Source organism: Aulonocara sp. 'chitande type north' Nkhata Bay, linkage group LG23 (genome assembly GCF_057382095.1).
Source record: "Aulonocara sp. 'chitande type north' Nkhata Bay isolate Kocher_YH1m ecotype deep benthic linkage group LG23, A_spYH_male_GT1.1, whole genome shotgun sequence".
NCBI lineage: Eukaryota > Metazoa > Chordata > Actinopteri > Cichliformes > Cichlidae > Aulonocara > Aulonocara sp. 'chitande type north' Nkhata Bay.
This window is the reverse complement of record NC_141365.1, coordinates 45,109,774-45,137,266: the sequence shown is the minus strand read 5'-3', so window position 1 is coordinate 45,137,266 and position 27,493 is coordinate 45,109,774. Positions and strand designations below refer to the sequence as shown.

Below are 27,493 nucleotides of genomic sequence, written 5' to 3'. Positions count from 1 at the left end.
GGCCGAGCAGACGCACAACACACACAGCTCACAGGTTTGCATTTCTAGATATTGCAGATGTTGCAGAAATTGAGAGTAAAGAACTCAGAGATCCAGCGCTGTCTCCTGCCCCTTATTTATACACCACAACACAACGACAGGCGTAACTCACACAAACGGGTAACATGAGGCTCAGATGCTTTGGACGTGTTCACATATACTGGACACAGAATGATGAAGATGGAGCTGCAGGAAGGAGGAAAAGAGGAAAAACACAGAAAAGATTCACAGATGTGGTGAAAAAGGACACGACAGCTTCTGTTTGTTAGTTTGGTTTTTCTTTATTTGGTAAAGATTCAGAAATAAAGAGAAGATCACATGTTTGAATATTATATTAACGTTCTGTAATTACAACAAGTTGCAAAATCTTTCCAGAGTGAGACAGAGACTGTGCAGAGACTGTAGAAGGACAGAGCAGCAGCAGAGCAGTCCAGATACACTGATGATCCTCTGTCAGATCCAGAGGGACACACAGGGCTGATGCTGGACTCTACATTGTGTCTGACAGTGGAGCTGTTCTCAGAGCAGTTCACTCTGCAGCACTGACAGTCATCTGCACTTCATTCCTCTGTCAGTCACTGCTGGATGAAGCTCTCCTCTCCACCTCCCAGTAACATGGCCCAGTCAGAGCGTCTCTACACACAAGCTGCTGCTGCTTCAACCTCTCTGGATCATCAGGACACAGCTGCTCCTCTCTCAGCACACACACCGTCCTGTTTAATGCCACGACATCCACCTGCAGAGAGAAGGAGGAAGAGCAGAGGAGATAAACGAGTGTTTCCAGAGACTCTTCATCAGCTGTCAGTCAGTGATGCAGCACATCCAGTATAAAGAGCAGCAGGGACGTCAGTGCTGGGACTGTACTAGGACTCATTGTTGCTTCACTTTTTCTAATCTTTGGATTTTTATTGAAGTTGCTGAAAATGTTTTTCCCTCCTAGTTTGAGTTTGGACTTTCATTCATTAGAAGAACCTTGGTGTGTCCACTCTGAGCTCTGTAGGAACCCCAACAACAAGCCCAACAATCCAGATGGACGGTTCCAGCTGTTAACTGGAGGAATTCCATCCAAACATCTGCTCTCACTAAATTCTTCCTCACCTACAGACTGTGTTCTTCACTGCTTTAAACTTGGAAATCAATGCAGTCATTGGTCTGCGTGCTGCTTTGTTCAGAGAGCTGATTGGCTGTTGACAGTGTTTGATCAGAGCGTGTCAGCCGTTACTATGGTGACCATAAAGGTGAGAAACAGGAAGTGTTTGTGTCCAATCCTGAAGCCTGTCACCGTTCTCCTCTCACAGCTTCACTGAGAAGCTGCAGCTTTACAGGAAACACTGGATCTTTGTTTCATACTGACTGTGTTTAGTACAATACTGCTGACAGCACCACCCACTCACTCCATCACTCTACTTACACCAGAGTCTCCAGTCTGTAGTCTGGACTCTGCTGAAGATCAGACAGCTGCTTCACATCTGGATCCTTCAGGTTGTAGTTGTAGCTCAACTCCAGCTGTCTCAGATGGGAGGGGTTGGACTTCAGTGCTGCTGCCAGATAATCACAGCTGATCTTTGACAAACCACAGTATTTCAATCTGTATAAAGAATGAAAGATGTAAGTTTATTAGACAAAGTGCTTGAAATCATTCAGTGTTTCATCATCTGTTCAGAGCTGAAGAAGGTTCAGAATGTAGAAGTTTAGAAAATGGAAACTCCAAACAGCTGAAGCCAACAGGAAGCAGCTTCAAACAGGAAACTGTGCAGAGTTTCAGACTATATGTCCTGATGCAGCCAGTTGGATTTTGGAGATTTGAATCTCTGTTCTGTGACTAAGTCCTTGAATCATTTCTTCCAGTTGGTCCAACAAGACAGACTAAGTATTGGACATGTGTTGTGGCTCCATCAGGGGAGCTTCTAAATGTGATGTGATGGCCCCTCTGGGTCTGTCAGGTCACAGCACTGAAGAGAGCTCAAACTGGGCACACAGCTGTTCCAGTCTGGACCAAAGACTCTATACTGGGACTGAGGGACTGCTTTGACTGCACCCACTGGGACTTTTGAAAGGCTCATGTTCTCACTTAGATCATCGATTTCTACTGACATTTCTTTCTGGGAAAAATGGGGATTACTTTGGAAACAGGAAGTATTTTCCCCAATAAGCAGCCCTGGATTAGTAAATCACTCCAACATGTTCTCAGGCAGAAGAAGCTGTCTTGTTATGAGGGAGAGAAGAAAAAGATTGAGGCACAGAAACCTGTTGAAAGAGAGATAAAGCAGCTAAAATCAGGTGTAAAAGTAAAGCAGAGGATGAGCTGAATAAAGGACACTCAAGGCTGGCTTGGAAAGGAATGAAGTCCATGGTGGGGATGCAGAACAAGGAGCAAAGATGAATGTGATGCTGAATCAGCAGAAGACTTGGACTCATTTGATTCCAGCTTTGATATCATTGATTTCAATGAAGAGCTTTGTGATTGTAGCAAAGGGCTGGTAGCTCTGAGAGTCCCACTGATGAGGTGTTTGTGTGGAAATCTCTTAGTGGGACCAAAGAGAGAAAAAGCCCTGGTCCTGATGCTGTGGGAGGGAAATGATTGAAGTGTGCTGTGAGGAACTGACTGGGAGATTTTCACACATTTTCCAGTCCTCCTTGGAACAACAGGAAGTTCCCAGCATATGGAAACAAAGGTTAAGTGTCCTATGGCACTCAGTGATGATGGTGCTGTGGCCCCACCACCTCCACCTCTTTGTAAAGGAACTAACTGTAATCTGAAGCTTCAAATGGAACTAAGACTTCCTCCACTAGGTGGCAGTGTCTGATGAGAAAGTGTTAGTGGAGCTGGCCTGGAGTCAGAAACAGGAAGATGCAGGATTTGGGCTGAAATGGGCAAAAGTGGTTAGCACTAGTGCCTTAGAGCAAGAAGGTTGTAGGTTGAAGCTTGTTGGTCAGCTGGGCCTTTCTGTGGAGGTTGGATGTTCTCCCACAGTCCAATGAAATGCTGCTTAGGTTCATTGGTGCTTCTAAATTGGCTGTAGGTGTGGATGTGAGGGAGTGCTTCTCTGTCGCTCTCTGTTGGCCCTGTGATGGACTGCTCACCTGTGCAGGTGGACCACGCCTCTTGCCCTATGACAGCTAGGGCACAGGCTGCAGCCCTGTGAGCCTAAGCTGAATAAACAGTTAGCAAAAATGATCCATAGATGGCCTGAAATCCCCCAGTTAGCAGTTTGGTAGATAGCTATGACATGCTAATCCCATCCAGCAGCTGTATTCTACCTGTAAGCTGATCCCTGCTGAGCCAAAGCACTTTTTCATATACAAATTACAACCTTTAATAGAAACCTATTGGTCAGCATCTTATTAGCCTGCTGTTAGCTTCATTCCACAGAAAACTGAGAGAAACTAACAGAGTTGATAAAGAATAAAGAGAAATGTGCTGATTTAAAGCCTTTGAAGTGCTTCAGATGATCTCTGTCCACTTCTGTCCACTCATTCATTCATGTAAGCTTTCTAATGCAGCTTTGATCTTCACAGTCTGCTTGATGAAACTCATTCTAACCCTGAATGTCAGAGTGTTCCTCCTTCTCTTTCCCATCATTCATGCTGGCAGTGGAGGAGATTTGGATGTTGGACTGTGTTTTGGATGATGTGTGTATGTTTGTGTTGGACTGCTGTCTGTAAAGCAAACGCACATTTTGCTTTGGATTTCAGTGTCAGACAGACTTTAAGGTGCAATGAAGAGTTTGAGAGTTTCACAGTGAATTTTCCAGTGGAGGATTTTTCTTCTTCTGTGAAGGTTTGAAATGTGAACATTGTTCTGCTGCAGTCAATGGACTAAACCAGAGAAGAAGAAAACAGACTTTACCATGAAGATCCTCAGTGTGGATCAGTATAATATCAGCCTGATGTCTGCAGTTTAGTGTCAGCACAACTTTCACATCATATTCATCTCAGCACAATTAAAACATGCTGACTGACCTCAGAGTTTCAAGTTTACATCCTGGACTCTCCAGGAAACCACACAGATGCTTCACTCCTGGATCCTGCAGCTTGTAGTTGGAGCTCAGGTCCAGCTGTCTCAGATGGGAGGGGTTGGACTTCAGTGCTGCTGCCAGATAATCACAGCTGATCTCTGACAAACCACAGCTCTTCAATCTGTATAAAGAATGAAAGATGTAAGTTTATTAGACAAAGTGCTTGAAATCATTCAGTGTTTCATCATCTGTTCAGAGCTGAAGAAGGTTCAGAATGTAGAAGTTTAGAAAATGGAAACTCCAAACAGCTGAAGCCAACAGGAAGCAGCTTCAAACAAACACAACAAGAGAAAAAACTCTGAATGTTTCACATTAAAGTCGTACATTTCTCATAAAAACAGGACAAAGACTTGAAAAAGTCGTGTTTTTCCTTCCAGGAACCACATGGCTTCACTTTTAAAGGTGAAGTGTGACAGAAATGGACATATTTGAAGTCCAACACCTTTTTCCAGTCACATTATTAAAGCAGACAAACTACAAGCTCATTTTCATTCCAACAAGTCATCTTCTGACCTGGACTAACAACACTGGTCTCTATGTGCAGCTGGCTGTGAGACCAGTGCTCAGGGAGCGTCTACAAAGTGCAACACTGAAAGAACATCACACACTCATTTGCTTCCAGCACTTTCACACAAACATCTACTGTCATTATTGTCACCAAACTCTGTGGATCCTTTATTGCAAATTCAAATGGGATCAAATGGTCAGACAAAAGAGGGTTATGAGGAAATATGATGAAATGTTGTGTATTAGCAGCAACTTATTGAATCTTTTTCCTCAGAAACCAAACAAAATGATTGACAAACATGTTTTTACAAACTCAGTGTTGGACTTGGATCAGAAGGATAAGCTGATGTTTAAAGGCATTTGAGTCTCGCTGTATGAGAGTCCAGTTCTTACTCAATATTTATGGATGATGTTCTTTCAGTGTTGCACTTTGTAGACGCTCCCTGAGCCTCACAGCCAGCTGCACATGGACCAGCTGACATTACCCAGCATTAGAGGCGGCTGTAAAAAATTCATGTTCCCATTTAAATGGTTTTAATTTGAATAAAACGATGTTGATTCATTCAATCCTGAATCGATGTTTAATATAAATGTATTTTGCCAGAATCTCAGGTTAAAGCTCACAAACTATTTCAACAAGCAGCAAACAGCTAAAACAGTAAATGAGAGCAGCTAAACACACAAAGATGGAAACACAGAGCGTGGATCGTTCACTCGACGGCACGTACACGGACACGCCGTCGGGGCTGAAAGTGGACAGCTCACAGATCCTGAAGCTGCAGGTTTCATCTGTCTCCAACCAAAACTGAGTGAAGCAGCAGCAAAAGAAGATCCAAACTCTGCTTCACGTTTGATCAATATGCTCATGAATTCTCTCTGACTTTGGCTGTTCCTGCCTGCACAGCTCTCTCTCTCTCAGTGTACTCCAAGAACAGCTTCAAACATCTGTTTCTGCATCATTCACTGTTTATTAGCCACCAGTCTGCTGTTGTGTTCAGTGCTGTCGGCCTCTGACAGTAAAGCCTCATTTCTGCTGTTCCATGGAAACTTTTTAAAATGATGACAGATTACAAACTCTCAGCTGTGTCTGTAATCAAACCTCTGTAACTTTGCTTCACTTCAGCAGCATCAGCTCATGTTCACATGTTGCTTCATGGTTTGCTTCAGTTTTTGATCGACTGCAGAATATTTTGAAGGTTATCTGCTATAAAAAGCCAGAAGAGGAAAATCTGCTTCATGTGTTTCTGTTTGATCCTCAGTGACTTTGACACAAAGGCCTCTGCTGTGATGATCACACCTCTGATCAAGTCTCACAGTGTCACAACTGATAAATGATCAGAGTTAGAATATTTCTGACTGTCTGCTGTGTGCCGTGACCTTTGACCTGCTAAAGACAGTCAGCTGTGGATTATTCATTGTTGTGTCTGATACTTAGAACTGTGAGGAAGAAGCTACACAGTTAATCAGGGTCCCCTCTCTCTGAATCAGGAAAGGTGGGCAGGCCGCGTGTGGGCCGCGGGCCATACGTTGAGTATCACTGTTTGAAATGTGAACATTGTTCTGCTGCAGTCAATGGACTAAACCAGAGAAGAAGAAAACAGACTTTACCATGAAGATCCTCAGTGTGGATCAGTATAATATCAGCCTGATGTCTGCAGTTTAGTGTCAGCACAACTTTCACATCATATTCATCTCAGCACAACTAAAACATGCTGACTGACCTCAGAGTTTCAAGTTTACAACCTGGACTCTCCAGGAAACCACACAGATGCTTCACTCCTGGATCCTGCAGGTTGTTCTTAGTTGAAGAAGAGGAGTCATTACTCAGCTCCAGCTCTCTCAGATGGGAGGGGTTGGACTTCAGTGCTGCTGCCAGATAATCACAGCTGATCTCTGACAAACCACAGTCCATCAATCTGTATAAAGAATGAAAGATGTAAGTTTATTAGACAAAGAGCTTGAAATCATTCAGTGTTTCATCATCTGTTCAGAGCTGAAGAAGGTTCAGAATGCAGAAGTTTAGAAAATGGAAACTCCAAACAGCTGAAGCCAACAGGAAGCAGCTTCAAACAAACACAACAAGAGAAAAAACTCTGAATGTTTCACATTAAAGTCGTACATTTCTCATAAAAACAGGACAAAGACTTGAAAAAGTCGTGTTTTTCCTTCCAGGAACCACATGGCTTCACTTTTAAAGGTGAAGTGTGACAGAAATGGACATATTTGAAGTCCAACACCTTTTTCCAGTCACATTATTAAAGCAGACAAACTACAAGCTCATTTTCATTCCAACAAGTCATCTTCTGACCTGGACTAACAACACTGGTCTCTATGTGCAGCTGGCTGTGAGACCAGTGCTCAGGGAGCGTCTACAAAGTGCAACACTGAAAGAACATCACACACTCATTTGCTTCCAGCACTTTCACACAAACATCTACTGTCATTATTGTCACCAAACTCTGTGGATCCTTTATTGCAAATTCAAATGGGATCAAATGGTCAGACAAAAGAGGGTTATGAGGAAATATGATGAAATGTTGTGTATTAGCAGCAACTTATTGAATCTTTTTCCTCAGAAACAAAACAAAATGATTGACAAACATGTTTTTACAAACTCAGTGTTGGACTTGGATCAGCAGGATAAGCTGATGTTTAAAGGCATTTGAGTCTCGCTGTATGAGAGTCCAGTTCTTACTCAATATTTATGGATGATGATCTTTCAGTGTTGCACTTTGTAGACGCTCCCTGAGCCTCACAGCCAGCTGCACATGGACCAGCTGACATTACCCAGCATTAGAGGCGGCTGTAAAAAATTCATGTTCCCATTTAAATGGTTTTAATTTGAATAAAACGATGTTGATTCATTCAATCCTGAATCGATGTTTAATATAAATGTATTTTGCCAGAATCTCAGGTTAAAGCTCACAAACTATTTCAACAAGCAGCAAACAGATAAAACAGTAAATGAGAGCAGCTAAACACACAAAGATGGAAACACAGAGCGTGGATCGTTCACTCGACGGCACGTACACGGACACGCCGTCGGGGCTGAAAGTGGACAGCTCACAGATCCTGAAGCTGCAGGTTTCATCTGTCTCCAACCAAAACTGAGTGAAGCAGCAGCAAAAGAAGATCCAAACTCTGCTTCACGTTTGATCAATATGCTCATGAATTCTCTCTGACTTTGGCTGTTCCTGCCTGCACAGCTCTCTCTCTCTCAGTGTACTCCAAGAACAGCTTCAAACATCTGTTTCTGCATCATTCACTGTTTATTAGCCACCAGTCTGCTGTTGTGTTCAGTGCTGTCGGCCTCTGACAGTAAAGCCTCATTTCTGCTGTTCCATGGAAACTTTTTAAAATGATGACAGATTACAAACTCTCAGCTGTGTCTGTAATCAAACCTCTGTAACTTTGCTTCACTTCAGCAGCATCAGCTCATGTTCACATGTTGCTTCATGGTTTGCTTCAGTTTTTGATCGACTGCAGAATATTTTGAAGGTTATCTGCTATAAAAAGCCAGAAGAGGAAAATCTGCTTCATGTGTTTCTGTTTGATCCTCAGTGACTTTGACACAAAGGCCTCTGCTGTGATGATCACACCTCTGATCAAGTCTCACAGTGTCACAACTGATAAATGATCAGAGTTAGAATATTTCTGACTGTCTGCTGTGTGCCGTGACCTTTGACCTGCTAAAGACAGTCAGCTGTGGATTATTCATTGTTGTGTCTGATACTTAGAACTGTGAGGAAGAAGCTACACAGTTAATCAGGGTCCCCTCTCTCTGAATCAGGAAAGGTGGGCAGGCCGCGTGTGGGCCGCGGGCCATACGTTGAGTATCACTGTTTGAAATGTGAACATTGTTCTGCTGCAGTCAATGGACTAAACCAGAGAAGAAGAAAACAGACTTTACCATGAAGATCCTCAGTGTGGATCAGTATAATATCAGCCTGATGTCTGCAGTTTAGTGTCAGCACAACTTTCACATCATATTCATCTCAGCACAACTAAAACATGCTGACTGACCTCAGAGTTTCAAGTTTACATCCTGGACTCTCCAGGAAACCGCACAGATGCTTCACTCCTGAATCCTGTAGGTTGTTCTTAGTTGAAGAAGAGGAGTCATTACCCAGGTCCAGCTCTCTCAGATGGGAGGGGTTGGACTTCAGTGCTGCTGCCAGATAATCACAGCTGATCTCTGACAAACCACAGCTCTTCAATCTGTATAAAGAATGAAAGATGTAAGTTTATTAGACAAAGTGCTTGAAATCATTCAGTGTTTCATCATCTGTTCAGAGCTGAAGAAGGTTCAGAATGTAGAAGTTTAGAAAATGGAAACTCCAAACAGCTGAAGCCAACAGGAAGCAGCTTCAAACAAACACAACAAGAGAAAAAACTCTGAATGTTTCACATTAAAGTCGTACATTTCTCATAAAAACAGGACAAAGACTTGAAAAAGTCGTGTTTTTCCTTCCAGGAACCACATGGCTTCACTTTTAAAGGTGAAGTGTGACAGAAATGGACATATTTGAAGTCCAACACCTTTTTCCAGTCACATTATTAAAGCAGACAAACTACAAGCTCATTTTCATTCCAACAAGTCATCTTCTGACCTGGACTAACAACACTGGTCTCTATGTGCAGCTGGCTGTGAGACCAGTGCTCAGGGAGCGTCTACAAAGTGCAACACTGAAAGAACATCACACACTCATTTGCTTCCAGCACTTTCACACAAACATCTACTGTCATCATTGTCACCAAACTCTGTGGATCCTTTATTGCAAATTCAAATGGGATCAAATGGTCAGACAAAAGAGGGTTATGAGGAAATATGATGAAATGTTGTGTATTAGCAGCAAGTTATTGAATCATTTTCCTCAGAAACCAAACAAAATGATTGACAAACATGTTTTTACAAACTCAGTGTTGGACTTGGATCAGCAGGATAAGCTGATGTTTAAAGGCATTTGAGTCTCGCTGTATGAGAGTCCAGTTCTTACTCAATATTTATGGATGATGTTCTTTCAGTGTTGCACTTTGTCGACGCTCCCTGAGCCTCACAGCCAGCTGCACATGGACCAGCTGACATTACCCAGCATTAGAGGCGGCTGTAAAAAATTCATGTTCCCATTTAAATGGTTTTAATTTGAATAAAACGATGTTGATTCATTCAATCCTGAATCGATGTTTAATATAAATATATTTTGCCAGAATCTCAGGTTAAAGCTCACAAACTATTTCAACAAGCAGCAAACAGATAAAACAGTAAATGAGAGCAGCTAAACACACAAAGATGGAAACACAGAGCGTGGATCGTTCACTCGACGGCACGTACACGGACACGCCGTCGGGGCTGAAAGTGGACAGCTCACAGATCCTGAAGCTGCAGGTTTCATCTGTCTCCAACCAAAACTGAGTGAAGCAGCAGCAAAAGAAGATCCAAACTCTGCTTCACGTTTGATAAACATGCTCATGAATTCTCTCTGACTTTGGCTGTTCCTGCCTGCACAGCTCTCTCTCTCTCAGTGTACTCCAAGAACAGCTTCAAACATCTGTTTCTGCATCATTCACTGTTTATTAGCCACCAGTCTGCTGTTGTGTTCAGTGCTGTCGGCCTCTGACAGTAAAGCCTCATTTCTGCTGTTCCATGGAAACTTTTTAAAATGATGACAGATTACAAACTCTCAGCTGTGTCTGTAATCAAACCTCTGTACCTTTGCTTCACTTCAGCAGCATCAGCTCATGTTCACATGTTGCTTCATGGTTTGCTTCAGTTTTTGATCGACTGCAGAATATTTTGAAGGTTATCTGCTATAAAAAGCCAGAAGAGGAAAATCTGCTTCATGTGTTTCTGTTTGATCCTCAGTGACTTTGACACAAAGGCCTCTGCTGTGATGATCACACCTCTGATCAAGTCTCACAGTGTCACAACTGATAAATGATCAGAGTTAGAATATTTCTGACTGTCTGCTGTGTGCCGTGACCTTTGACCTGCTAAAGACAGTCAGCTGTGGATTATTCATTGTTGTGTCTGATACTTAGAACTGTGAGGAAGAAGCTACACAGTTAATCAGGGTCCCCTCTCTCTGAATCAGGAAAGGTGGGCAGGCCGCGTGTGGGCCGCGGGCCATACGTTGAGTATCACTGTTTGAAATGTGAACATTGTTCTGCTGCAGTCAATGGACTAAACCAGAGAAGAAGAAAACAGACTTTACCATGAAGATCCTCAGTGTGGATCAGTATAATATCAGCCTGATGTCTGCAGTTTAGTGTCAGCACAACTTTCACATCATATTCATCAGCACAACTAAAACATGCTGACTGACCTCAGAGTTTCAAGTTTACATCCTGGACTCTCCAGGAAACCACACAGATGCTTCACTCCTGGATCCTGCAGCTTGTTGTTGTCGCTCAGGTCCAGCTGTCTCAGATGGGAGGGGTTGGACTTCAGTGCTGCTGCCAGATAATCACAGCTGATCTTTGACAAACCACAGTCCCTCAATCTGTATAAAGAATGAAAGATGTAAGTTTATTAGACAAAGTGCTTGAAATCATTCAGTGTTTCATCATCTGTTCAGAGCTGAAGAAGGTTCAGAATGTAGAAGTTTAGAAAATGGAAACTCCAAACAGCTGAAGCCAACAGGAAGCAGCTTCAAACAAACACAACAAGAGAAAAAACTCTGAATGTTTCACATTAAAGTCGTACATTTCTCATAAAAACAGGACAAAGACTTGAAAAAGTCGTGTTTTTCCTTCCAGGAACCACATGGCTTCACTTTTAAAGGTGAAGTGTGACAGAAATGGACATATTTGAAGTCCAACACCTTTTTCCAGTCACATTATTAAAGCAGACAAACTACAAGCTCATTTTCATTCCAACAAGTCATCTTCTGACCTGGACTAACAACACTGGTCTCTATGTGCAGCTGGCTGTGAGACCAGTGCTCAGGGAGCGTCTACAAAGTGCAACACTGAAAGAACATCACACACTCATTTGCTTCCAGCACTTTCACACAAACATCTACTGTCATCATTGTCACCAAACTCTGTGGATCCTTTATTGCAAATTCAAATGGGATCAAATGGTCAGACAAAAGAGGGTTATGAGGAAATATGATGAAATGTTGTGTATTAGCAGCAACTTATTGAATCTTTTTCCTCAGAAACCAAACAAAATGATTGACAAACATGTTTTTACAAACTCAGTGTTGGACTTGGATCAGCAGGATAAGCTGATGTTTAAAGGCATTTGAGTCTCGCTGTATGAGAGTCCAGTTCTTACTCAATATTTATGGATGATGTTCTTTCAGTGTTGCACTTTGTTTGGCACAAAATGAAATTATTTGGCCTCTCAGATGCTTTTAGAGATTCCCAAATGACTGATGATGACATCTCTGGGGTCTGATTGATAGAAAAAAAATGTCTTTGAGACCTTTTGTAACTGACAAACTCTTCATCTGCTAACAACACTGAGTTGAATCTCCATGGCTGATAGTTGGAGCAGGCATCAGGAATACACATTGAAAAAACAAGAGGAGAAATCACCAGAGTCTTATAATCACATTCTGTAACTAAAGGGAGACGTTTTTCTATACAAATATATGTTTTATGGACATTAGAAAAAAAAGAGTATTGATGTGAAGCAGGATTATGAAATCTCCATACATCAGCCAGCCCATAATTATCAAGAAAGCTCTGAATGACGCATGCTGAGTTTGGACTAAGTGTACTTTTGTGTGAACTGTGGTCCATAGCAGATAATGAGCAGTTTAGGTCTCCCTCAAAGATGATATTGTGTGATGACATATTGGGGAGCCGCGCAAAGACATTAGTGAAAAATCTGTGATCGTCCCAATTAGAGGCGTAGATATTTGCTAAGATCAAAGGAAAACCATAAACTATGTTTTCTGCACTTAAAATCCTGTAATTTTCTCATAAATCGACAGTGCGGCTTATGGATGAATTCTGGTTGTGCTTACTGACCTCGAACCGATTTTATGTGCTACACGGCGCTCAGAAACCTTTCAAAAGATGTTTTGGTACGACTTTGCTCAGCTACGAGGCCGCACCGCTTGATGGATTGTTGGAGCATTACAGCTACGAGGAGCCTCGCGGAGTGATACGTACTCTGCTTCAACGTAATATTACTGTATTGAGTGTGTATAAGGACCATAAATGGCACCTGTAAGAGACACGGTTACAAAGAGGGTTTCAAACTCCAGGCTGTCAGTCACGCAGTAGAACCTGGGAACAGAGCAGCTGCTTGTTATTATGCTCAGCGTCTGTTTACATTTTGACTGCACGATTGTGAGCTTTTTGTTATGCACAAAAACAACAGTTTTCTTTTATTTATGGAGCATTATTATTTAATAAATGCTGATCATTTATTCCTGAGTAATTGTTTCATGTACATCTACGCTGTATGTTAATAAATGTGCCTGTGTGAGATTTGGGACACAGCTTTGACTAAGAACTCTCTTTTTGTTCGAACTTTCTGGCTTTAAAAATATCGAGATATATATCGTATATCGCCATCCAGCTAAAGAATATCGAGATATGAACTTTGGGTCATATCGCCCAGTCGTAATATTGCAATAGGTTGTCCGTTAAACTCAAGCGGGGCTTGGGCCCTGGCACGGCGTAGCCACACAATCCTGGTAGTAGTGACGCTCGGCTATGACGGCGTGCGGGTTACCAGCTGGCTTTCTCAGGATAGGGCTCCTGTGTGAGCGGTCGACAATAACGTCTTTATCCATACCCAGCACTTCACGTAGTAGCACGGATACGGCCGTGGAGGAGCTCGAGTCCAGGCCCTCTGGGATCCCTATGATGTGGATGTTAGCTCTCCGCTTCCTGCCTTCATCACATTTATCCTTCAGGTCAGACAGCTCCTCCTTCATACTCTCTACTGTAGACTGCAGGGTGGTCACCTCATCGCTCCACATTGACAGCCCATCCTCAGCTTCTTTCACTCTAACCTTTACTCCATCAACTTTGCCGCACGTCGCCGCCATGCTGTTAGCGATCTCATTTCTCAGTCCTTGCACGTCAGCCCTTATATTGTCAAAATCTTCTTTCAATGCATTTCTGAGTTCTTCTTTTAACAGCGTACTAATGTCCTCTTTAATGGATTGAAGAAGCTCCAATTTTAGAGCAGTAGGATCCACATCACGCGCGTCTGTTGAGTCTGCTCTTCAGCGGCCGTAGAGCTGGACGCTGCCCTTTGGCCATCATCGATACTCTCGCCCGAGATCGCACCGGGGCTAAAATATTCACCTGCTCAGCTGTTTTTGATCAGTTTGAGCCTGTGTGGTTTGATCAGGTGGAGGAACGATGTGATGCTATAAAGACATCATCTTGTCCAAATGAAGTTGTTCCAACACGTGTTTAAAAAGATGTTAAAGGTTGTCGGTTCCGACATCTTAGCGATTTTTAACAGCAGTCTTAGTTCAGGTGTTGTACAGCCTGTTTTAAACATGCTGTTGTACAGCCTGTACTAAAAACCTGATCTGGATCCTCTGTCTGCTCAAACTTCAGGCCTATTTCAAAGCTTCCCTTCCTGTCGAAGATTTTGTAAAAGATTATATTTGTTCAGCTGCAATCTGTTGTAAAGGTTTCAGTCTGGTTTTAAAGCTCTTCACAGCACTGAAACTGCACTTTGAAAAGTTCTTAATGATCTTTTATCAGCCACTGATCAGGAGACTCCGCTGTGCTTTTGGATCTGACCGCTGCCTTGACCACAGCATCTTGACCTCACCATTGGAGCATGGCGGCATCAAGGGCGCTCTATTAGACTGGTTCAGCTCTTTTATTAAATCGCATTATTACATTTGGGGCTTATATTTGACGGCAATTTGAAAAACAGCTGAGCTCAGTTGTACAGCGGTCTTTCTTCAAACTGAGGCTTTTATCTAAGGTGAGATCATTTCTATCTTTTAAAAACCTTGAACGGGCGATCCACGTTTTCATGACGTCCCAGCTGGATTATTGTAACTCCTTATATGTTGGAGTTAGTGGGACCTGCCTGGCAAGACTGCAGCTGGTCCAGAAAGCTGCAGCTCGTCTTCTGACACAAGCTCAAAGACATTTATCGTCCCAACAACCACATATACGCTGGTCCCTCGCTGTAACACAGTTCACCTTTGGCGGCCTCGCTGTTTCGCTGATCTTTTTTGTGCAATTTTGCATGTTTTTGTTTTTTACAGCGCGTTGTGTTCTGCGTCCTGATTGGCTGTAGACCATTGTCAGCCAATCTCGTGCCGTGTCTCCTGTACAGTACAGAATGTGTTCAAATTTACAGCAGTGTGACTCTGCAGTGCTGCACTGTATGTTTGTACGTTTTGTCCCAACAAACAACAATGATGACGAGACGTTTTGCACCTGTGGTAGCAGCCAAAGGCAGAGGAAGATGCTGACCATCATAGTTTCAACAAGGAGGCAAAAAGGTTGTAACTGTCCACAACAAGAACATCGTAAGGATGGAGTCAGCTTTGGCTTTGTGGCTCAGTGACCGCAGGAAAAAGAACATCGTGCTGGACACCAACATTATCTGCAGAAAAACTCAAAAGCTTTATGAAACTTTACCTGACAGCGAGGAGCCCAGGCCATGGACGAGTGCTCCTCACACAGAAGCTCATTTAATGCCAGCAAAGGCTGATTTGACACGTTTCAGAAACACTTTGCTTTCACTCTTTAATAATGAACTTATTTTTCTATGAAGGTTTGAACTTTGTTTAAACAAGAGAGAAAAGTGTGAAAATGTTCATGCCTGTCTGAGAAAAGTGTAGAAAGTGTGCAGTGAGGGTTTAACTGCCTTAAAACTTCTATAATACTTGTAAAACATAAAGCTGCTACTTCATTCTGAGACTTATTTTTAGAACGTAACTCGATAAACGAGCGACCGCAGTACTGTATTGTGTTTATTTTGAAAACTCTCAACAGGATCTTCAGATTTATTTTGAAAGCTTTATCTGGAAAACACAAACACATAAGCAGGAAACAAAGAGCGTGATATGAAACGATAGACGTTTTCATATGGTCATCATATATACATCGTTCTATCGAACAGCCCCAGCTCCTGCTGTCAGTCTCTGTAAATCTGCTCTGAAAACACATTTGTATTCACTGGCTTTTAATACAGCATGAGAGTTATTTGATATTTGATGTGTGATATTAATATTAGGAGTTATTTTAATCGTTATCTTGGATTCTTGTACAGCACTGTGGTCAACGCTGCTGCTGTAATTAATGTGCTATAAACACATAAACAATCTGCAGTTAAACATCCAAAACTAAAGATGTGATCGCTGCCTTTAGAAAATGTGCTGATGCACAAGATATCAGCTCCATTAAGGTGGAATGTGGCCGTGTTAGAAACATGTTGCAAGAAGTTTGAAGCTGAAACTGTGAAGCTGAGAGTGAAAGAGCTCCAGCGTCTGTCACAGGAAACTTTCTTATTTCCACACTGATGAAAGCATCAAGCTTTGATTTCCTGCTGCTTTTATTGAGTCACACTGTGAAACTGAGCCACAGCTGAACCAGCATCCCTGTACAGCAGACACTTACAGCGCTTGGCTGCTTCCATTGGACCCTCTGCACAGAGCTTCAGTTTCCTCTTCTGGTCCCAAAGTGCAGAACAACAAGGTTTCAAACAGCTTCGTTCCAGCAGCATCAGCCACAGACATGCAGAGAGAATCCTTTGGTTGTGTTGTGCGTTTGCATATCTGCTGTCTGTGTTGCTTTGTGAGGATGGATCATCTCCTGCAGCTCCAGATAAACAAGCTGCACCTGAACCTGGTAGCTTCACTTAGAAGACACTTGTGACGGGAACGTGTGAGAAGTTTTGTGCAGACAAGTGTGGATTTAGAGTGTGGGACGAGCTCTCCACAGTCTTTGTGGAGATCCACATTCTGCATACTGCCTGTGAGAAGCTGCAGACATTTGTCCTCCAAATCCACTGAGCAGCTGCTCGTGGTGGTATTAGCTTCATGTGTGCGTGTTAGCATGAAGCCTCGGTCACACTCTGCTGTGGACACGGTCACGGACAGCTGGACGCCTGATGGACGAGTCGTCCGTCCTGTTAAACTTCTTTGAGCATGAGAATAGCATGAGAAGCTCAGTGGACACTGTTCAGTGTTTTAACTCTCGCTTTCACTTCAGCTTCACCAACAACAGCACAAGCAGAGCAGCCCACTGCCTGCATGGCTGGGACAGCGCCCCCTGGTGACTGTAAACCACTACAACATGTAGACGGCCGTCTGCAGGCTGGATGTAGCACCACCGCAGAGACGTGCTGCAGCTCTGTTTAGTTACCCAGCTGACAGCAGAGGCTGTAGTTTACTGTTACCAACATGGAAAACTGAAGCTTCACCAGCTGGAGCTACAGAGCTGGAGAACAAAGGAGACTGAGAGGCCAGAATGATGTGGGAGGAAACATCAAGAGCCTGTTTGAAAGGAGACACATGTGGATGCTGTGCCAGTCTGTGGTCTGTCAGAAGTCAGCTGAGTCACACTGCAAGAAGCTGCAGAATCTCAGAGGAGGAGATTTGGAAGTGTTTGTGGGACAAACTGGACTCAAAGAAAGAAGATGTTTGTGAAGTCGTTGGTGGAGGTGAGCAGTGTGAAGCAGAACACATGCAGATGAATCAGGAGGTCAGCATCAGTGTCTCCTTGTGGTGGACGGTAAAAGAATCAGAGCCAACGCTCCCGTCCACCCTCGGCATGAAGCAGTGCTGTTTCTGAAACAGGAGGACAAGTCCAGAGAAGACAGAGGAAGCAAAGATGAGGGTGGGACAGGACAGCAGGACTTCCTTCACACCTGCAGCTCCATCACACTGCTGTAGCTCCTCTTCATCACACATGTACCTGCAGCCTGTCTTCAAGTCCAGGAGTCACCTCCACACAGTGTAGAAGCCTCCTGTGCAGACCATGGAGTCCAGCCTCTGTCAGGGAAGTCGGCACTAAAGCCTGAAAGACTTCAATCTGTCTCTGCTCCACCCGAGAAAGACCAGCACCGTACTTGTTGTGCATTCAAGGAGGGAACATCAGCACAAGGGGTGGGTTTTTATAATCGATTTATCGATTAAAATCGATTCTGGCTTGGATAACGTGAAATCGATTTTTTAATATAAATGTATTTTGCCAGAATCTCAGGTTAAAGCTCACAAACTATTTCAACAAGCAGCAAACAGATAAAACAGTAAATGAGAGCAGCTAAACACACAAAGATGGAAACACAGAGCGTGGATCGTTCACTCGACGGCACGTACACGGACACGCCGTCGGGGCTGAAAGTGGACAGCTCACAGATCCTGAAGCTGCAGGTTTCATCTGTCTCCAACCAAAACTGAGTGAAGCAGCAGCAAAAGAAGATCCAAACTCTGCTTCACGTTTGATCAATATGCTCATGAATTCTCTCTGACTTTGGCTGTTCCTGCCTGCACAGCTCTCTCTCTCTCAGTGTACTCCAAGAACAGCTTCAAACATCTGTTTCTGCATCATTCACTGTTTATTAGCCACCAGTCTGCTGTTGTGTTCAGTGCTGTCGGCCTCTGACAGTAAAGCCTCATTTCTGCTGTTCCATGGAAACTTTTTAAAATGATGACAGATTACAAACTCTCAGCTGTGTCTGTAATCAAACCTCTGTAACTTTGCTTCACTTCAGCAGCATCAGCTCATGTTCACATGTTGCTTCATGGTTTGCTTCAGTTTTTGATCGACTGCAGAATATTTTGAAGGTTATCTGCTATAAAAAGCCAGAAGAGGAAAATCTGCTTCATGTGTTTCTGTTTGATCCTCAGTGACTTTGACACAAAGGCCTCTGCTGTGATGATCACACCTCTGATCAAGTCTCACAGTGTCACAACTGATAAATGATCAGAGTTAGAATATTTCTGACTGTCTGCTGTGTGCCGTGACCTTTGACCTGCTAAAGACAGTCAGCTGTGGATTATTCATTGTTGTGTCTGATACTTAGAACTGTGAGGAAGAAGCTACACAGTTAATCAGGGTCCCCTCTCTCTGAATCAGGAAAGGTGGGCAGGCCGCGTGTGGGCCGCGGGCCATACGTTGAGTATCACTGTTTGAAATGTGAACATTGTTCTGCTGCAGTCAATGGACTAAACCAGAGAAGAAGAAAACAGACTTTACCATGAAGATCCTCAGTGTGGATCAGTATAATATCAGCCTGATGTCTGCAGTTTAGTGTCAGCACAACTTTCACATCATATTCATCTCAGCACAACTAAAACATGCTGACTGACCTCAGAGTTTCAAGTTTACATCCTGGACTCTCCAGGAAACCACACAGATGCTTCACTCCTGGATCCGGCAGGTTGCTGTTGAAGCTCAGGTCCAGCTCTCTCAGATGGGAGGGGTTGGACTTCAGTGCTGCTGCCAGATAATCACAGCTGATCTCTGACAAACCACAGCTCTTCAATCTGTATAAAGAATGAAAGATGTAAGTTTATTAGACAAAGTGCTTGAAATCATTCAGTGTTTCATCATCTGTTCAGAGCTGAAGAAGGTTCAGAATGTAGAAGTTTAGAAAATGGAAACTCCAAACAGCTGAAGCCACCAGGAAGCAGCTTCAAACAAACACAACAAGAGAAAAAACTCTGAATGTTTCACATTAAAGTCGAACATTTCTCATAAAAACAGGACAAAGACTTGAAAAAGTCGTGTTTTTCCTTCCAGGAACCACATGGCTTCACTTTTAAAGGTGAAGTGTGACAGAAATGGACATATTTGAAGTCCAACACCTTTTTCCAGTCACATTATTAAAGCAGACAAACTACAAGCTCATTTTCATTCCAACAAGTCATCTTCTGACCTGGACTAACAACACTGGTCTCTATGTGCAGCTGGCTGTGAGACCAGTGCTCAGGGAGCGTCTACAAAGTGCAACACTGAAAGAACATCACACACTCATTTGCTTCCAGCACTTTCACACAAACATCTACTGTCATTATTGTCACCAAACTCTGTGGATCCTTTATTGCAAATTCAAATGGGATCAAATGGTCAGACAAAAGAGGGTTATGAGGAAATATGATGAAATGTTGTGTATTAGCAGCAACTTATTGAATCTTTTTCCTCAAAAACCAAACAAAATGATTGACAAACATGTTTTTACAAACTCAGTGTTGGACTTGGATCAGCAGGATAAGCTGATGTTTAAAGGCATTTGAGTCTCGCTGTATGAGAGTCCAGTTCTTACTCAATATTTATGGATGATGTTCTTTCAGTGTTGCACTTTGTAGACGCTCCCTGAGCCTCACAGCCAGCTGCACATGGACCAGCTGACATTACCCAGCATTAGAGGCGGCTGTAAAAAATTCATGTTCCCATTTAAATGGTTTTAATTTGAATAAAACGATGTTGATTCATTCAATCCTGAATCGATGTTTCATATAAATGTATTTTGCCAGAATCTCAGCTTAAAGCTCACAAACTATTTCAACAAGCAGCAAACAGCTAAAACAGTAAATGAGAGCAGCTAAACACACAAAGATGGAAACACAGAGCGTGGATCGTTCACTCGACGGCACGTACACGGACACGCCGTCGGGGCTGAAAGTGGACAGCTCACAGATCCTGAAGCTGCAGGTTTCATCTGTCTCCAACCAAAACTGAGTGAAGCAGCAGCAAAAGAAGATCCAAACTCTGCTTCACGTTTGATCAATATGCTCATGAATTCTCTCTGACTTTGGCTGTTCCTGCCTGCACAGCTCTCTCTCTCTCAGTGTACTCCAAGAACAGCTTCAAACATCTGTTTCTGCATCATTCACTGTTTATTAGCCACCAGTCTGCTGTTGTGTAATAATGAAACAAGTCGATGCTTCAGTGCGTTGAATTGTGTTACACAAAGAAAAGCAAAGTTTTCACGTTGTTCAGGCAGAATCGAGCGTTGAAGAATGAATTCACACGTCAATAAACATTTTCAAGCAGGACAATGAAAGCAGGAAATACCCCAAACTGCCATTTCTCATTCTACAACTTCAACAACTGCACATGAATTATACTTCATACACAGACCCACAGTCTCTGATTGCTCTGAAATCTCACTGACAGCCAATAGAAATAAAGAAAAGTCAAGACTGACAGTCTCTGTGGGGTTAGGCAGTGAACTGCTCACGCTGCGTTCAAGTGCATCACAAACTATTGGAATTGGTTCCAACTTTGTGAAGCAGATTTCTTCTCAGCTGCTGTTTTGAACATTTCCTCATGAACTGTATTAAACTCTGTAAATGAACTGAGAACTATTTCTACATTTGAAACTATGGATTCATTTTCCCGTTCACTTCTGTACGTTAGTGTATGAATGAATGTTAGACTGGGCTCCATGGAAACACTTGGACTGGTCTCAGCTGCCTTCTTTCTGTAGTCCTTTCTCTTCTCCAGCTTCTGTTTGAAATCCTCTCACAGAGCCTGAATCCTGCTTTGCTGTCATGTTTGGGCCTGTGTTCCTCTGCTTTAACACAAACCTCACCACAGCAGCTGTGTGGGTCGTCTCTGTAGCAGCCAGATCAGCTTCTGATACATGAACATCATCACAGCTCCTAACTTCACCTTTATTAGCTTTGACATTCATGTCTTTCTTTTCTCTGTCTGTTTCCACACAAGCTCAAAGTCTCTGCAGCCTGAAATATAGAAACACAACAACAGCTGCAGTCAGTGAACTCACCTCAGAGTCTCCAGTCGACAGTTTGGACTCTCCAGTCCAGCACACAGAAGCTTCACTGCTGAATCCTGCAGATTGTTGTTACTCATCTCCAGCTCTGTCAGATGGGAGGGGATGGACTTCAGGGCCGAGGCCACAACTTCACAGTGAGTCTCTGAGAGTCCACAGTCATCCAGTCTGAGATTATAGAAAATACAAAATGTGTTATTATAAAAGCAGAAAGTCTGCATTATAAACACAGACTGAATGTATATGAAGACAAAACAGAGTGAGGTCATAATCTGATGAACATCTGCTCTTCACATCTGTGCTTCAGCTCCTCTTACTGTGTTTGACATGACACAACGATTCAGTCTCTCTCAGACCTGCAGACTTTTAATGAGAATCTTTGTTTGGCTTTAATCTGCAGATGAAGGAGGAAGATGGTGTCACATTTAGGCTTCCATAATGTCCACAGTCTGTCACTGAGATCTGATCCAGAGTCAGAGTGAAGACACACATTTGGACTGTTTCCTGTCTTGAATCTAGAACATTTTGAATGAGCTCAGCTCAGTGAAGAGTTCCAGCTGGAAAGATGATCTCTGTTTGCTACCTGCTGCTGTCAAGTACGACTGTTCACGTCCACACTCAGGAAAAATCTGCTGACTGTCACCAAACGGAGCAGAAATGTCATCACTGGACAATAATGATGAATGAACTCAGAGCTGCTGATATCACATCTGATTTCAGGGGAACTAAACTAAAAAGGAACAAATAGAAACAACCATCATGACTCTGTTTGACCTTCAGATCAGAAACTATGGTTCAGAACAGCAGCAGGATTTCAGGCACTGTCACATCCTCAACATCCATATTCCAAATGCTCTTCCTGACAGGACACTCTTTGTTCCCACTCAGGGAGTTTCCATGTGTAGAAATCATTTCTGAATCTCAGTAGACTGGGAGGTTTTTCCATCTCATGAATCTCTTTCCTAACATCAAACTAGATAAATCAAACAAAGGAACTGGAGTCTGTCTAATTTCTGACCCCAGTAAAGCTTGTACTGGGATACCCCGACATACTCTCTCTCCATCTGCTCCCACAGCCTCATATTCACAGCTGGCCCTTCTCTCAGCATCCACACTCAGGGTGGGGGCGGGGTCAACACCAGTCAAAACCATTGCTTTGGCCTTATGGCCATTTTATTAGTGTTCGTTTCTGAGTAACAAGCAGGCCTACGCACAGGTGTTTGGACATGTGTGGACCCGACCTACACTTAAACTTCTTAAATCCTCTGTTTCTGTGTCACCAGCTACACTTTTAATATTAATGTATTCACTCCGACATTTTTGGGGAGCGGTCAGAGCTCGTACACTGCAGACAAACATGTCTCCCAGCACACAGCTGACTGTCAACTCTCTGAGATTGGATATGATTCATTTAGATTATATCTGTAAGGTGAAGTTTATCTCGGTGTTTATTTGTTCCTGAGGAAGTCAGCTCGGCTCAGATTAAACTTTAATAACTGAACAATTTCAATGAACCTTAACGCCTCCCTGGAGCATATATGGAACTGAATCAGTCACTTTTCTTTATTTCCTGATGTTCATATGTGACATACATGTTTTAACCATTAATCTGGAATTAAACTGACATTTAATATATTTTAAGGAGGAAAGAGAAATTTCACCAGAGGATGTTGATGCTGTTCATGGAGACTGAAGACAGAACGATTTATCTGTCTTAATATTTCTGCTGCTCTTTCCTCTGGTGCAAAAATATTTTAACTGTTGGTTTTAATTCAAAATCAATGGTTAAAATGTTAAAATACCAACAAACTTGTGGCGTTAGTGTTGATATTCTGTGAGTTACTTAAAGAGATCACACAGGTACAGGACATATTTTATGTTCAGGTTTATGCATGTTTGCGGTGAGATGTGCATGTAGTGGGCTGTTATGTTGTAAACTGTGTGGATGTGTTTGGGAACAGAAAGATTATTTTACTGCATAAAACGGCGCTGATCAGCTGTTTCTGCCGCTGATACACTCGGCCGGTGAACCACCTGACTCACACAGGCTCTCCTCCTCCACAGTCCTCGTTTATGAAGAGCTTTACAAACACAACATCACGGCTAACAGCTGGATTCTCCCGTTTCAGTGCCAAACAGCCACTTCCTGCTACAGACAGTAAAGTGGACAGTTCGGCGCTAAACATGTTTTTAAAACTTTAAGCTCTTATTTGTTAAAGCCAGCTTCACAGACAGATCTGTGTCAGTGTTTTAGAGCAGGGCTCAGTGGTGTAAACCAGCCTTTATATGTGTTTCATCTCCATTTTTACATTAAACTGAACCAAAACACTGAAACCTTCACCTGATATGTCTGTGCAGGTTCTCATCATACAGTCATGGTAATCTAAGGAGCCTGGAAAGAAAAGTGACTTCTTTAAGTTTCTTGAAGACGTTTCATCTCTCGAAACCTCTGCTGATAATCACCCACACCCTTTTTCACAGCTTGGCTCATGTGATGAGCCACATGATCAATAGTTGGTCAGCGACCCTCTTAAGGGACACTCCCACTAGGATTAAAATCTGGGACTCTCCACTTTTTGGTTTTAGAAGTGAAGAAGCTGAATGTTCGGATTAAACATCTTCAAGACACTTAAAGCAGTGCACTCACTTTTCTTTCTAAGCGGCCTTTCTTAGATCACCTGATATAACCTGAGTAAATTATGTCGGGTTTGAAAACTCTGCAGCATGACCCGGGTGTTGCTGGTGGCATCATGAGCTTAGACCCCTCAGTCAGCTCGGTCTAAAGTCATCGTCAGCACTAACAGGCACAAATAGGCTCTAACGTGACAAACTGACCCGACATTTAAAGAGTGCCCACTACAGTCTCAGCTAAAACATATTAAAATGTGCAACACCAAGGACTGTACACTGGACTCCATTTCAGTGCAAAATAATAAAACAAAGTAAATCCATCCAATCTCCTCTGCCTGTCCTTATCATCAATAAAAACAATTAATAAAACAGAAAATCATAGAAACAGTCATCTTTGTTATTGCATCATCACACATCAGTTCCCAGTAACTAGTCAGAATGAGACGTTGTTTTCATCTTTCTCACACTCATCTCACTCCCCGGTCACAACAGGTGGTGACTTTAACAGGTGTTACAACCTGGCTCAAAGCTGCAAAAGAGGGCGGAGACTGAAAACAGAGACTGGTTTCATTTTGAAGTACTTAATAACCTCGGCTAAAGATGAAAACAGACAGCGTGACAGGGTCTGACAACGAGTGGTGGCGTCGTCCTAGCCGACCTCGGCAGTTATTCACATGCCATGACCAAAAACTCCTGCACTGTGACAGCAGATAGAGGAGGAGTCACAGAGGAGCGTAACAGCTGTGACAGATGCAACAGGAGGACGAGCTCCAACAGTAAACACACTGTGAAGACAGGAAAGCAGTCACGAGTGATGTTGGTCCTGTTTTTATCTCCACTAAAACCTCTCTAACGTCACATGTAACAGAACACAGACACGTCTGATTATCAGGGACCACGACCCACATCTTTGCCTCACTATGTTTATAAGAAGAGACTGAAAATAATGATTCTCCCAACACATCACCAACACTTTTATGGCAAACAGATAATAGTGAGTGACAAGAGGTGAACTGTTTCATATGCAGTTATCAGGGTAAATACATTTAAACCAAAGACACTGGAAGACTAAATGAAAGGAACTGAAGGTGACAATTCAAGAAGCTCAACAGAAGTCAAATGTAACATGATCAAGATTCCCTGTTAAAAACAGATATGTACAGTATAATAGTAGACTACACTAATAATAGTGTATAGTATAATAGTAGACTATACTAATAATAGTGTATAGTATAATAGTATACTACACTAATAATAGTGTATAGTATAATAGTATACTATACTAATAATAGTGTACAGTATAATAGTAGACTATACTAATAATAGTGTATAGTATAATAGTAGACTATACTAATAATAGTGTATAGTATAATAGTAGACTACACTAATAATAGTGTATAGTATAGTAGTATACTATATGAAGTCTACACCGCCACGTCCTTAAAATTCAGCGAAATTAAGGACGCATTTGAGGGCCGCATTTCGAGCAGCGACCTTCGTCCCGTCGCTGTGATGTAATCGGCCTTAAAATGCGTCCTTTAAGGCTGCAGACCCTGAATTGGGATACAGCCAGAGTCTGGTCTCTGTTTTCACAGAGGATGTGGTTCTGTTGGCTTCATCAGGTGATGGCCTGCAGCTCACAGTGGAGCTGTTCTCAGCAGAGTGTGAAGCCGTGTGAATGAGGATCAGCATCTGAGGCCATGGTCCTCAGCTGGGAAAGGGTGGAGTGCCCACTCTGGCTCAGAGACGTTCCTGCCCCAGGTGGAGGAGTCTGAGTATCTCAGGGTCGTGTAAAGAAGGGGGAGGGCAGCAGGAATCAACAGACAGACCGTTGCTGCGGTAACAGTGAGGTGGACGCTGTACCGGTCTGTCGTGGTGAAGAGAGAGAGAGCTGAGCGTGACAGCGAAGCTCTCAATTTACCGGTCGATCTACGTCCCTGCCCTCACCTATGGTCACGAGCTGTGGGCAGTGACTGGAAGAACCAGATCGTGGTTACAAGTGGGGCAAATAAATTTTCTCTGAAGGGTAGCTGGTGTCTCCCTTGGAGACGGGGTGAGGAGAATCCCCTTCACAAAAACTAATCAAGTGAACAAGACTCTCCAGGAGGTAAACATTTAAATATCCAAGTCCACCATAAAGAGAAAACTGCATGAAGGTAAACACAGATGGTGCATTACAATTCACTGCATGTGTTTTACATGAAGAATGGAGGATATACCGTCCACTTTCACTCTGTCTTTAGCAGCAAGTGGCTCTTTGTTGTTTGGCTAGCTGCACTGAAACAGGAGAATCCAGCTGTTAGCCGTAATGTTGGTGTTTGTAAAGCACTTTATAACCAAGGACTGTGTTTTTAATTTAAACATTAAACTATTAACCGACACTGATCAATGATGTAATGATCACATCTGGACTCACCGAGCCTTTCTGCAGTTCCTCACAGCTGGAATCAGTCTCAGTCGTCCCTCCTTTGAAGCTTTGTACTTCTGCAGGTCAAACTCATCCAGAACCTCCTCTGACATCTGCAGCATGAAGGCCAGAGCTGAGCAGTGGATCATAGAGAGGTCCTTTGACCTTTGCTTTGACTTCAGGAACTCTTGGATCTCCTGGTGTAATGAGAGGTCGTTAATCTCCATCAGACAGTGGAAGATGTTGATGCTTCTGTCAGGAGAGATTTTAAGCTTCTTGTTATTCTTCAGGTTCTTGATGACTCTCTGGATGGTTTCTGGACTGTTCTCTGTCTGACCCAGCAGACCTAAGAGTCTCTGGTTGGACTCCAGACAGAGGCCATGAAGGAAGCGGACAAACAAGTCCAGGTGGCCATTTTTACTCTGGAGGGATTTCTCCATGGCTCGTTTAAGGAAATCATCCAGAGATGACTCTTTGTATTTTTTTCCCAGGAAGTCCTTCAGCACCTCTGACTTCCTGTTGGTGAAACAGTGGAACATGTAGACTGCAGCCAGAAACTCCTGGATGCTCAGATGAACAAAGCAGTAGACTGGTTTCTGGAAGATCACACACTCTCTTTTGAAGATCTCTGTACAAACTCCTGAGTACACCGAGGCCTCTGTCACATCCAGACCACACTGCTCCAGGTCTTCTTGGTAGAACATGATGTTTCCTTTCTCCAGATGTTCAAACGCCAGCCTCCCCAGCTTCAGAAGAACTTCCCTGTCAGCCTCCGTCAGTTCCTGTGGACTCGTCTCATGTCCCTCGTGGTACTTGTTCTTCTTCCTCTTTGTCTGAACCAGCAGGAAGTGTGAGTACATGTCAGTCAGGGTCTTGGGCAGCTCTCCTCTCTGCTCTGTAGTCAACATGTGCTCCAGAACTGTAGCAGTGATCCAGCAGAAGACTGGGATTCTACACATGATGTGGAGGCTCCTGGATGTCTTCATGTGGGAGATGATTCTGCTGGACAGCTCTTCATCACTGAATCTCCTCCTGAAGTACTCCTCCTTCTGGGCGTCAGTGAAGCCTCGTACTTCTGTTAGCCTGTCAACACATGTAGGAGGGATCTGATTGGCCGCTGCAGGTCGGGAAGTTATCCAGACGAGAGCCGAGGGAAGCAGATTCCCCTGGATGAGGTTTGTCAGCAGCTGGCTGACTGATGAC

The 27,493-nt window shown here is 43.1% G+C and overlaps 1 protein-coding gene across 1 annotated transcript in view; it reads right to left on the bottom strand.

Annotated features, from left to right (window-relative positions):
* Positions 1 to 306: 306 nt before the first annotated feature.
* The window catches only part of LOC147302750 (NACHT, LRR and PYD domains-containing protein 12-like), a 144,310-nt gene continuing 117,123 nt past the window's right edge, over positions 307 to 27,493 (bottom strand). Inside the window, exons 7-12 of the mRNA XM_086283594.1 lie at positions 18,824 to 19,000; positions 10,889 to 11,065; positions 8,589 to 8,783; positions 4,003 to 4,179; positions 1,451 to 1,627; positions 307 to 775 (exon numbers count right to left, since the gene is read on the bottom strand). Of these exons, the coding sequence (XP_086139720.1) occupies positions 757 to 775; positions 1,451 to 1,627; positions 4,003 to 4,179; positions 8,589 to 8,783; positions 10,889 to 11,065; positions 18,824 to 19,000 (922 nt within the window). The 3' untranslated portion in view covers positions 307 to 756. The remainder of the gene's footprint in view (positions 776 to 1,450; positions 1,628 to 4,002; positions 4,180 to 8,588; positions 8,784 to 10,888; positions 11,066 to 18,823; positions 19,001 to 27,493) is intronic.